This window comes from Peromyscus eremicus, chromosome 2 (assembly GCF_949786415.1).
Source record: "Peromyscus eremicus chromosome 2, PerEre_H2_v1, whole genome shotgun sequence".
Lineage (NCBI taxonomy): Eukaryota > Metazoa > Chordata > Mammalia > Rodentia > Cricetidae > Peromyscus > Peromyscus eremicus.
In genome coordinates, this window is record NC_081417.1 from 65,989,075 (window position 1) to 66,002,062 (window position 12,988).

Here is a 12,988-nt window from a genome sequence, read left to right on the forward strand (position 1 = left end):
TTCTTCACTTCCTTCCCTCCCCCTCTCCTTCTCTCTCCTTCTCTCTCTCTCTCTCTCTCTCTCTCTCTCTCCCTCCTTTCCTTTCTTCCTTCTTAAAACAAGATCTCCAATTGGTAGCCTAGGTTGGCCAGAATTCATCATGTATCCCGAGCCAGCCTCAGAATTGTGGGAATCTCTCCCTGTCTCACACTCATGGGTGTTTCTCCTTCCCTCTCTTCCTCCCTCCCTTCCTTTGTAGAGTGTCAGGGTCAAAAGGAAGAGTGTTGTCCTGTTGTTGCTCTTGGGTTTCAGGTCTTCTTCCACACCTGTCAGATACACACCTGTCTGGAGGATGCTTCTAGCAGCAAGTCTCCAGCTTAGAAAGCAGAACTCGCGGGTTCACTTTCTCTGGCTGTAAAACTCTGAACAGATCATCTGACGCCCTTACCCTTCCCTACCTACCCTTCTCTATAGGAGAAGGTGTTGATGTGGTGTAGGGAGGAGCTACGAGTGGTCTGAGATGTGATGCCCCAGGGTGGAAACCATTATTTTCACCCGATCATTGGTCTTGGAAAGACAAACCTTTTCTTTTTTCGGTAGGAAGCGCCACTAATGGGGAGGTGCACACAGTTGGAGTCCGACTCTTATGTGGCCCCCTGTGGACGCTTCACTTGAATCCATAGCCATTTAAGGCTCTCCTGGAGCCTGCATGTGATCCCATCCAAACTCCTGGGCCCGGAGCAGTGGTGGTGGCAGGCTCTGAGATGTGCAGTCTCGAGTTCTGGAAAACTTAACTAAATGCAGGGAGGGATGAAAGGACTGCACCAGAGGCCGGCCCCGTTTGCCCCTTTGGCTCCCCAGCCCGATGCTCAGCTGGGACACTCAGACCACAGCAATGAATCCCAGCTCCACACTGCTTTTAAATTAAAAAAAGTTAATTATCAGCCGGGCACACACCTTTATTCCCAGCACTCGGAGGCAGATCTCTGAGGTTAAGGCCAGCCTGGTCTACAGGATAGCCAGAGCTACACAGAGAAACCCTGTCTCCAAACCTCCCCCCTCCAAAAAAAAAATTAACCGTCATACAGAATAATGGGTTTCATGATGGCATTTTTCTCATTCATGTATATGTGTATGTCATTGTATTTTATCCATATTCATCTCCCATTACCATCTTTTGTCCATATTCATGCTCCTGTTGGTCCCCTTCCTTCCTCAAAATAGTCCCCTTTCTTGTTTTATGTCATTCATAGATGATAGATATAAATATATATTCATTCATATAATATCTAGATTTCACATATGAGAGAAAACATGTGCTATTTAACTTTCAGAGACTGGCTTGTTTTGCTTAACATAATCTCCAGTTCTGCCCACTTACTTGAAAATCACGTGATTTCGTTCTCCTCTGGCTGAGTAGAATTCCATTACGCCCATACACCACAGTGCAGCTATCCACTTGTGTGCTGATGGCCACCCAGGCCACCTTAGCTACTGTGAACAGTGAGGAAATAAGCATGGGTGTGCGGGTGTCTCTGGTCTGCTGACGTCATTTGTTTTTATAGAGCTGTATGTATTTTTGCTAGAACAGCCCTTCTGTCAATCACTCCAGGCAGTAGAACACTCAGGTGGGAGATGTGGGGCTTTCTGCTTGCCTTAAGGCCTCGGAAGGGGCTCTGGAAACCTGATCCTTTTACGTTCTACCTCACCTTGGAGCCAGTTGGAATTTGGGCTATTGGGCATAGCATTCATTGGTGTACGGAACAGATCAAGACTTCCCAGCTTTGTGCTTGTTGAGGTACTCCTACCAAGATCTCAGTGCTCCCCAAACACCTCCAGCCATCCTCTGCTCCCGGGGATTCTCTCTATCCCTAGTTTTGCCCAATCAGCACCAGGGCTCCTCCAGCAGGGAGGGCAGGCTCACAGCCCCTCTCCAGTATGGGACCTTGAGGTGGGTGCTCATTGGCCTCCTCGGGGTCCCAGTCCAGATCCCGTCCCACCCTGGAGAGGGCAGCTGGGGCATGGTATGGGTCCTGGCAGGAGTGATTCCTGTTGGGCTGGCCTAGAAGATGCAACAGGCGGCCCCATTCCAAGGAAGGAATGGCCTCAGAGGGAAGCAGCTCTTCCTACCCTCTTGCAGCTGAGCTCCTGCTCCACCGGGAGAGACTGGACAACCACTGCGCAGGTGTGATCGAGACACTGAAGAAAGAGAGACTGATGTTCTGTCAGTTCCAAGAAGAGCAAGCTGTGCGGAGCAAAAACTTCCGCCGCAAGATCTACGACATGGAGCACATCTTCTTGAATGCCAGCAAGAGCCAAAAGTAAGGGGCTGGAGTGTCTTCTTCCCAGGCCTGGCTCTAGAAGCCCGGCTCCTTCTGGCAAAGGAGCAGAAGGCTTTGGGGAGCCTGCTTTTGAGCTACCTTTTCACCAGAGCAAAGAAAACAACAACAGATTCCATGGGCAGCATTGGCTGTGTGTGAGGCAGTGGGCGCATCGTCTGGGATGGGAGAAGTACATACACACAGTCCATGTGCAAGGTGCAGATGCTGTGCTCGGAAATGTCCAGGTTGATAAAGACTGTTTCCCTTTGGGGGCATCTGGAAGGGCTTCCTGTCTGTCTAGAAGGGCATTGCTGATGAACCCACAGGTGCCTGCCAAAACTTAGGGGAGGGGCACCGGCAGGGCAGGTAGAGGAAGAGGCCCCAGCAAGGCCACTCAGAGATGTAAGGCAGGGGCCTCATTCGGATGACAGGAAGGACCATGGCAGGTATCTCTGCAGCAGTCAGTCACAGGGGCAGCCAATTTCCGGTGGCCCTTATGCAGAGAAGTAACTTTTGTTACAGGAGGGCACAGAGTGAGGGTGCCACACTGTGGGGGAGTCAGGTGGTCTGTCTGCTGGGGAATCAGGTGGTCTGTCTGCTGGGGAGTCAGGTGGTCTTTCTGCTGGTGGGAGTCAGGTGGTCTGTCTGCTGGAGAGTCAGGTGGTCTGTCTGCTGGGGAGTCAGGTGGTCTGTCTGCTGGTGGGAGTCAGGTGGTCTGTCTGCTGGGGAGTCAAGTGGTCTGTCTGCTGGGGAGTCAGGTGGTCTGCTGGTGGGAGTCAGGTGGTCTGCTGGGGAGTCAGGTGGTCTGTCTGCTTGTGGGAGTCAGGTGTTCTTTCTGCTGGGGAGTCAGGTGGTCTTTCTGCTGGGGAGTCAGGTGGTCTGCTGGGGAGTCAGGTGGTCTGTCTGCTGGTGGGAGTCAGATATTCTTTCTGCTGGGGAGTCAGGTGTTCTTTCTGCTGGGGAGTCAGGTGGTCTGTCTGCTGGGGAGTCAGGTGGTCTGCTGGGGAGTCAGGTGGTCTGCTGCTGGGGAGTCAGGTGGTCTGCTGGTGGGAGTCAGGTGGTCTGTCTGCTGGTGGGAGTCAGGTGGTCTGCTGGTGGGAGTCAGGTGGTCTGCTAGGGAGTCAGGTGGTCTGCTGGGGAGTCAGGTGGTCTGTTGGTGGGATGAGGACTCAGTAGAGCCTGGGACTCCTTTACTAATTTGCTGGCAATGCCTCCTTACTTTTTATTTTGAGGAGGGGTCTCACTAAATTGTCCAGGTAGGCCTTGAGCTCACTGTCACACAGGCTGGCCTAGAACTTGTGATCCTTCTGGCTCGGCCCCATGGGTGCTGGGGTTACAGGCTTGCACACCACGCCTGTCTTGTAATTTCCTTCCTAGGGTTTCTTTGCTGGCCAGAGGAGTTGGGTGGTGGATCTGAGAGGCCCAGGGTTCCCACCAGGCCTTTCCTGCCTCCCAGGCTGGTCACTTACCACCACCTGCATCTCCCCTGTCCCCACAGGCTGGTGAGTCTCACCAAAACACTACACCGGGAGCTGCTTAGCTACGTGGATGTCATCCAGGTGTCCCTGCGAAGCTTCCGGCAGTACCTGGAGGAGAGTCTGGGCAAACTCCGCTACACCAACATTGACTTTGTCAAGCACTGCAGGTGGGGACCAATGGATATCTTACATCTCCGGGAGCCACCAGGGTTTGCTCTTGGGAGGTGGCCGTGTTTCTCTCCTAGCTTATTTTTAACCATTTTCAGATGTGCTGTTCAGTGGTATTATGCTATTAACACCGGCCCTGGCACTAGAATTTCCTATTATCACAGACCAAAACTCCGTATCATAAACATTCCCTGGCTCTGCCGCCACCGTTTTACTTCCCGTCTCTGTGAAGCCGACTGTTCCATGCCAGCCCTATAATCACCTCCTCCAGATCTCCACAGAAGATGGAGCTCTGGAGGATGGGGAAGTGTGCTATTAAAAGACGTGTTCTGGGCACGTCTATTGCACCGTGAACTCACTGAGCTGTGGCTACCCAAGGGGAAAAAAAAGACCTGCACAAGACTGAGCCCAATGGACATTTCATCCTGGGAGGGGGACGGACTCAAGAGGCCCCTTCCGTGGGGGACCGCCGACAGTCAATGGTTTCTGTGTGTCACCTTCTTCAGTGGGGTGCCACTGAATTGTTACCCACGTTTTTGTAAACAAGCCCCCCACTTCCATGTTCATACAAGCAACCCTAATTAAACTCCGTGGGTCACACATGCGCAAGAGCTACGGAAGTGGGAGCCAGGAGGGTGAGGAGGGACAAGGGAGGGCCGTGGGGGTTACTATGACTGAAATTCATTGTATACGGGTATGAAACTGTCAGAGAAGAAATGAAAAGTCGGCTACCCTGGGCACCTCCTGGAGAGGGCCTCCCGCGTCTGCCCCTCCCTCCCTGGTGTGTCTCACTTGCACGCATCCTCTCTGAGGTTGGCTCACCTGTGTTATATCCTGTGTCAGCGCGCCCTCCCTTTCTAAGGCTGAGCGATATTCCGTTGTGTAGTGTCGCACGTCACAGTTTATTTTCCCACCCGCCTATTGATGAATCTGTGGCTGTTTACACCTTTGGGTGATTGTGAATAGTGGTACAAGAGACATTGTAGATATCTGCTTGGGTCCTGCTTTCAAGTCCGGTGGGCCCATTTCCAGAAAGAGAACAGCTGTATCACGTGGTGGTCCCATCCCTTTTCTTTTGAGGAGTCGTTTTTATGTCTGTTTTCTATAGTGACTTCCATTTTACATTCCCACTAGCACAGCACAGGAGTTCTTGTTTCTCTGAAGCCTCACCAACACTTATGAGTTTCTTTCTCAATTGCAGTGGATGTGAGGCAGTGTATGGTTTTGGTCTGCATTCCCCTAGTAACTAGTGATGGTGCCTTTCTGTATGCTCGCCGGCCCTTCTTCCCCTTTGCCTTTTCCCACGGTCTTTGCTCATTCCTGCCTGACTCTAATACCAGATTTAGCTTTTTACATTTGTAACAAGCTATACTTGATCCATTTTTCAATGCGTTTGAGTGTTTTGCCTGCGTGCATGTATGTGCATCACAAGTTTTGTTGTTGGCCTCCAGCTCCCAAATAATGACACAGAGACTTCTTATTAATTATAAAAGCTCGGCCTTAGCTTAGGCTTGTCCCACTAGCTCTTATAACTTAAGTTAACCCATTTATATTAATCTATATTTTCCCTTGTGGCTTTTTACCTTTCTTTCATTCTGTATGTCTGACTCCCTCCAACTCTCGTTGGTGTCTCTCACGTACACACCTAGATTCATCTACTACTTCCTTTCCCTCTGCCCGGAAGTCCCACCTATACCTCCTGCCTAGCTATTGACCATTCAGTTCTTTATTAAACCAATCACAGTAATATATTTTCACACAGTGTGCAAATATCCCACAATACCTGATGCCTTTGGAGGCCAGAAGAGGGCATCAGATCTCCTAGAACTGGAGTTACATATTGTTGTAAGCCACCACATGGGTGCTGGGAACTGAACCAGGTCCTCCGCAAGAGCGGCCAGTTCTCTTAACTGTTGAACCATCCTCTCCATCTCTAGCTCCTGGATTCATTTTTTAAAAAAGCTTATATTGTTTTGAAATTTGAAAATTTTGAAGATCATTTGAAAAATCTTTTATTCATTTAGCATAAATAAACATAAAAGTTAAAAATAGACATTCTCCAAAAAAATGTGTTTTCTACACGTTCTGTGAGCAAACATTGCTGGTTTTGTTCTGAAGTAGAATCCTACTAATGCCTGTTAATTATTTTACCCGTTATGGTGACAAATACCTGAAAAAGTGACCTAAGGAAGAAGGGTTTGCTTTGGCTCATGGTTTGAGGGTGACATGGTCTGCGTGGTGACAGGAACATGAAGCAGCTGGTTACATTGCCTCCAGTCAGAACACAGAAAGAAATGGCTGCTGGTACTCAGCTGGCTTCCTCCCCCCCGCCCCCCACCGCCTCCCCAGAACACAGAAAGAAATGGCTGCTGGTACTCAGCTGGCTTCCTCCCCCCCGCCCCCCACCGCCTCCCCATTTTTTTTCCTTTTTCTTCAGTCTAGGACCCAGATGGCACCACATACAGTTAGGACGTGTCTTCCCTCCTCAGTGAAACTAATGGAAAAGCCTCACAGACACACCCAGTGCTGTGTCACTTGACGATTCCAGATCCTGGGAGGCTCACAGTGAAGGCTAACCATGAATCACAGCATGCACTGTCCGTGGCAGTGTCTGCAAAGCTTGCATTTGTTTGACGTGTTATTCAGGCACCTCTGTCCTGCATGTGCCCATCACTCTCCTGTATCTTAGCTCCGTTCTAGCAGATTTGTTCACATTAGCCTCCCTCTGTGACTGTGTCTGCTCACCTGATAGATCTGGTCCTTGGGGCGGTGAGCTGGCTCAGCAGGGAGAGGCACTTGTACACAAGCCTGCTGACCTGAGTTTGGTCTCAGGATCCCACAAGGTGGCAGGAGAGAACTGGCTCCTGAGATAGTCCTCTAGGGCTGGAGAGATGGCTCAGAGGGTAAGAGTACTGGCTGCTCTTCCAGAGGTCCTGAGTTCAATTTCCAGCAACTACATGGTCACTCAAAACCATCTATGTGAGATCTGGTCTGGTGCCCTCTTCTGGCCTGAAGGTGTACATGCAGGCAGAACACTGTATACATGATAAATAAATCTTTAAAAAAAAATGTTCCTCTAACCACACATGCATCATGGCATGTGAGTGTGTGCCATGTGCGAGTGCCCGTGCGCGCACACACACACAATTTCATAAATGAAAATGTAAAGGCTATTCCTTGAGGCTTGAAACTTCACTGTTACAATATCCTGGTTATATCAATTGTTTTTCCAAATTGACTGCTTCCTGCTTGTGTTTTCAAGCTTCCCTTCCTGCTAATTTTCTATGTCAGTTACTTGTTGCTATGGTAAAACACCTGGCAGGAGCAACTCAAGGAATGGTAAATGTTGGCTCGGACTTACAGGGTGATAGTCCACCATAGCAGGAAGGCATGGCATGGAGCGTGAGGGGGCTGGTCACACTGCTTCTGTCATCAGGAAGCAGGGGGTCTCTTTTATTTCTTTAAACATCTTACATTTGGTTATTTTGTAATTTCTGTCAGATCATTGTAACATCTCTTGTGTTCTGCTTCCTGTTGTCCTTTGCTTCTTATTCATGGTGTCTTACTTCCTTGTGACTAGATGTCACTTGTTTCTCCTGGATTTTTATCTGCAGCATCCTCTTTGAGGCCTGGACTCACATGGCATTCCTTCAGAGAGTCCGTATTAGTTTTTACTGGACCACTTAGGGCAATACCTACTCAGGACCAATTACAATAATCTGTTTGAGGTTTTGTTTCATTTTGTCGTTCTGGAGAACACATGTCCAGTTGGTAAACAGAATCTCAGATTAGAAAGAGCTTTCCTTCCCCCTTTCCCTGGGATCTCAGGATCCTGGAACCTGGTGGGGTTCATGTGTCACTCAATCCCACACCGAAAGTGCCACCCTCAGGACCCAGCTGGCTCTTCCCCCATGCAGTCATGGAGGCTCAGCATCAACGTCTCCAGGTCAAGTCAGCTTTGGCACCACCCACATCCCAAGGGACCCTCTAGTTTTACTTCATCTGGAGACTGCAGACTTCTCCTTATGTGGGTTTTTCATCCATTCATTCACTCACTCACTCACTCACTCACTCACTCAGTGGTATTAGGAACTGCACCCAGAGCCTCCTGCATGTTAGACAGGCATGCTACCACTGAGCTCCATGCTTAGCTTCCTTGTCTGGAGTTTGCACAGCATTTCCTTTCGCTGCCCCTGCATTTCCATAAGCTGCGTTTAGCTTTCCGTCACCTGTACTCAGTTCTAAAGCCACAGCCTTGGGGTGTGCAGGCATGCTTGGTATGACTGGTGGCCTTTGCTTCTCCCTCTTGTTCGCAGATTGTTTTCAGAGGGGGGCAACTTTTCCCCTGAAGAGATTGAGTCACTGTGCCATCGACTGGAGAAGGAGGCCACCCGGATTGAGTTTGTTGAAAGTTTAATCATGATCCACATGGAAAAAATGGAGACGGACTATCTAGACCAGGTGGGGGCTCCCTCTCCTCCCTCCAGACAGCCTCCAGGACTGCCTGCCAGAGGCTGTCACTTCTGAAGAAAGGGTACTTAAGCTCCCCCTTCTTCCAAGGTCTAATGCTCCGGATCAAGTTCACTCCAATTTACTTCTGATCTTTCCTTAACAGGCCAATGATGTCATCAACAAATTTGAGAGTAAATTCCATAACCTATCTTCAGACCTGATTTTTGTAGAGAAAATCCAACGGCTGATGACGAATTTGCAAGTGAACATCAAGTGTCAGGTAGGACAGGTCCATCTTCCGTCTAGTGGACACCCATCACACACACACACACACCTGTACACCAGTACTCACTGTCGAGCAGTGTGGTGTCTATCCCTGGGTACTTCAGCCACTGAGTGACTGCACTCCACAGTCCCCAACTTACTTTATGTAGCATTGTTTGTCCATGTAAGAACCAGATGGGCTGTTTTTATCTCCATTTTAGAGATAAAAGAAACAGAGACTGGAGAGAAAGCTCAGTCCTTAAAGCGCTTGACCCACAGCAGGCCCTGAGGTCAATCCCAGAACCCATGTCTCCTGAGCCCAACGAGAGAGAAAGTCCCGTGCTGTTCTTGGGCTGCACACTGAGTTGGGGTGACGGAAGCCCTCCTCTGTCCATCTCTGACTCCGGCTGTGTTAGTTATTGACCTCCACTGTCAGCTAGCTGCTGGTCATTAACTGGTGTTGCTACCTGACCTCGAGGGTGTCCTGCTGGTTATTATACCGATCTCTCTCTGTTCTCACACTTACATGATGAGAGTGTAGCTCTATCATGGCAGAGCTAACTCTACCAGGCCACCAAGATGTAGCTGCATCTTTCAGAGTTATCTCTCACACGGAGCTCCTGTCTCCAGGGTGTGTGAGGGATCTCGTACTGGAGGCTGCTTCTTAGAAGCCAGCCTTACTTATGCTGTAGTCTGACGTAACTAGCTATGTGAAGCAGGGATGTTTGAAGGACAGTAGTGACTTATCTGTTCCCTAAGGACATCACAGGGCCAGCCAGGTGGCATTCAGTGCCCCAGAACCCTCTCCTCTTCTTATCCACCCCTCTTGGTTGTCTACACAACCACAAGCCTTCGAATTCATCCTCCTCAGTGCTGTAGACTCGACCATTGAAACGCTTCCTCTTCCTTGTAATGCCAGCTTCTGCTCTCACTGCAACCTCTGTGGGCGATGTACAGCTTCTGTCATGGGTTCCTCTCCCTTACTACCCAGAGAGCTAGCTCCTGCGTCTCTAGGCCAGCACACATGCAAGGAACAGTGTCTGAAGACCTTTTAGGGTGGGGCCAGCCAAACTGAGGAGGACCTGTCCGTCTCCTGAGACTGGGCGACATTCTGGCAAAAGAAGTGTTTGCCGAGGTTCCCAAGCTCTGTGACTCAGTCAGTCACCTGCTCCGTCACTCGAGGGAACTTCTTTACCCATCTGTGAACTGGGAACCATAGAAGCAACTCAGAAGTGGGGACAGCCCTGGAAATGCAGATAAACACAACAAGGTGACAGCAGCAACCTGTGATTCTGTGACATAGTCATACTCCTTAGCTAGTACTTTATTACCCTTGCCGCCTTCCCAGGCTCCACAGTCACAAGTTTAAGGTGCTGACTTATGATTGATTCTACATGTGAGAAGATGGGCATCTATTCAAGCTGGCGTATGACTTATGTGACTTTATAAGCAGTGTATTCTTTGTGTGTGGTAGCGTACATGTGATGCACATATGTGAGTGTATGTGCACACACGCACAGAGGCCAGAGTGGGTGTTGGCACCTTCCTGTCATTCTCCTACTTACCATAGCCTTGAGATAGTGTCCAGCACTGAGCCAGCTCACTGCTTTGCCGGTTCTCTGGTTGGCCAGAGAACTCTCAGGAGCCAGCTCCCCATTCTGAGGTTGCAAGCACCAACGGCTGTGCCCAGCTTTCTGTGTGCGTCCAGAGGATTTGAACTCGCTTCCTGTAGACAGCAGAGCAAGCTCTCTTACTCACTGAGCCATTTCTCCAGGCCCCTGCATACTCTTTAAAGATTCTTCATAAATAACCTTGGAGTAGCCTCCCTGTCGTGGCTGGGCTGTCAGGTTTTGTTTGGGTTTTGTGTGTGTGTGTGTGTGTGTGTGTGTGTTTTGTTTTGTTTTGTTTTAATCCTCTTTTGGCGTGATGCCTGCCCAGGACTGTAAGAAGCATCCTTACCCAGGACGCCTGTGTCCTCAGCTGTAAGCTGGAATGTGGTGACAGAGTGTGGGTGTTCCAAAGCTCTGTATGCCTTCTGGCAGGTCTTACACACTTAACCACACTCTGTGGCACCAGTTTCATTTAAACCACACCTATTTGATAGAGAAACAAACCTTTTAAACTCATATTGATCTACTTTCTGATATCATATCAATATATACTCTCACTCTTGTTTTTTCAGGGTTTAGTCAATTTCTTGTGTATCTTGAAGACCATTTTCCTGTCCTTGATAGATATTCTAAAAACGGAATCTCAAAACTGGTTTTCTAGGTGGCCAAGTCCAATTTGCAAGCAGAAGGATTAAATTCTTCTCTGGAGCAGCTTCAGTGCAAGATACAAACGTGTCGAGAACACCGAGGAGATAAGGACGTGAGTGCATCACAGATTCCGAATGTGTCCAGTCGAGAACGGCAAAGTGATGGAGACTTGCAGCTGGGTACCAGATTTCTCCAGCGCAGAGAGGGTGGGGTGTCTCTGAGCCTCGCTGGCTAACTTTTGTGTTACTCAGTGGAAGGCAGAAAGAAAAAAACAAGCAACCCCACCCCACTACTAGCCTCAGATGAGCGAGCGTGCAGAGGTTAGTCAGGGTGGGGGCCTGAGACTGCATCTGGGGACTGTACTTCCCTCTGCAATGCCATCAGGCCTCCCTCTCTGCACCGAGAGCTCAGCCCCAGTGAATGAGAGAAGCAGGCGCTCTGTATTCCTTTTCTCCACAGCACATAAACTGATTTTTCATTGTCTAATCTGTGAATGGGAAAAGTTGGAATCATAGTGGAGTTCAGCAGGACCATGTTTATGAGTGTCTCTGGTTCCCCCAGTCAGCAGAGCAGGTCTCTCGGTGCGTGCATACTTGTTTTTTTGGCCATGAGTGCCTGTCTCTGCCCCAATCCACATGTGCCCTGGTCTCACAAGGTACCTCTGGGCAGCTCACCCAGATGCCCCCAGAGCTGGGTGCATGGCCTGCAAGAGCAGAGAAGAAGAGAGAAGAATTCCTGCTCCATTTCTCTCCTGTCAGCTCCGGGCTGAGTCTCCATTGATGAAAGCCCCAAGAGAACATTTATTTTTCTGTCTTCATTGTAAATTTTTGTATGGTATGGCACATGATTCTTGAGAAAAGTTCCCACAGGGCATCACGTGAAGAATGAATGACCCTCTGGAGACAGAGACGCTCTCGGTCTCATTGTTTGCCTTCATATAGTTTCCTACACATCCTGAGTTAATCACTCTGAAGAGATGATGTGTAGATGGAAGGTGGTTCCTACATCTTATCCATCACTTCTCTGGTCTCCCTTTCCTGGTATCAAGGGACAAACTAGTTTTCCTGCTAGGACCTTCAATAAGTCCTTTAGGCAAGTCCTGACTGTCCAGAATAGCAACATTTTGGATTCATTTCTTCCCCTCCCAAGCTCCACCGGTTCTTTTCTACTGGGTGGATGTCAGGAGACTTCCCCAGCCTCCCGCTAGGTGGGGGCAGTGAGCTGGGTGACCCATTCCTGTGTGGATGGAGGAGCCTGGTTTATAGTCTGCAGAGCAATGTGTAGGAAACAGTGGTAAAGTCTTGGGTGTAGTGAGGATAAAGATGGTTGAGGGTGATGCCTGAAACTGTAGGGTGCTGCTAAGGGGAATGCCTAGAGACGGACAGACAGTCAGCCCTCCTGCCCAACGCTCCACACCCTTGCCAGCTGGACCAAATGTGTACTTTAAACATATAATTTTAGAGCTAGAGGAGACACTGGGGGGTGTTCAATATCCCCATCTTACAGATGAGGAAACTAAGTCAAGCAATTTTGAATCACTTGCCTATAGCTGAACCTACAAGACCAGGAACAGAACTTCCCCATCAGTGAAGGATCTGCCACCTTTGGACAGCTGCCCAAGAGAGACAGCCAGTCACATACCCCCACCCCCAATCCTCCAGGACCGTTTCCTATAAGAGAGGGGACTTGGAAGAACCAAATGTTGTCCTTCCCTGGATAAGCCCCTGTCCCTGGACTTCTGGTGACCCCGTCTGTTTTCTGGGGCTCTCTCCCTCTGTATTCCCATTAGATGGTGACCACAGATGACCTCCTTGTCTTTGTCCGATCCTGGAAAGAAAAACTGAGCCAGAGGATTAAGTACCTCAACTGCAGCCTGGATGTGGTGTGCATTACTCAGGAGGTCTTTACGGTAAGGAACATGGAGAGAACGGGGAAAAGGTAGACAAGCTATAGTCTGGGATCCCAGGAGACCCCACGAGATCTAGTGCAGCATGAGAGGAGAGGGGATGCCCAGGATTCATCAGGCCTGCTGGGATGTTCTGGAAGGATGGCACACTGTGAAGTCAGA

General features: G+C 49.5%; 1 protein-coding gene across 1 annotated transcript in view; it reads left to right on the forward strand.

Annotated features, from left to right (window-relative positions):
- The window catches only part of Ccdc180 (coiled-coil domain containing 180), a 55,361-nt gene that overhangs the window by 21,197 nt on the left and 21,176 nt on the right, over nt 1-12,988 (forward strand). The window contains exons 18-23 of the mRNA XM_059255799.1: nt 2,120-2,300; nt 3,799-3,945; nt 8,263-8,407; nt 8,562-8,678; nt 10,934-11,032; nt 12,710-12,829. Coding sequence (XP_059111782.1) covers nt 2,120-2,300; nt 3,799-3,945; nt 8,263-8,407; nt 8,562-8,678; nt 10,934-11,032; nt 12,710-12,829 — 809 coding nt within the window. The remainder of the gene's footprint in view (nt 1-2,119; nt 2,301-3,798; nt 3,946-8,262; nt 8,408-8,561; nt 8,679-10,933; nt 11,033-12,709; nt 12,830-12,988) is intronic.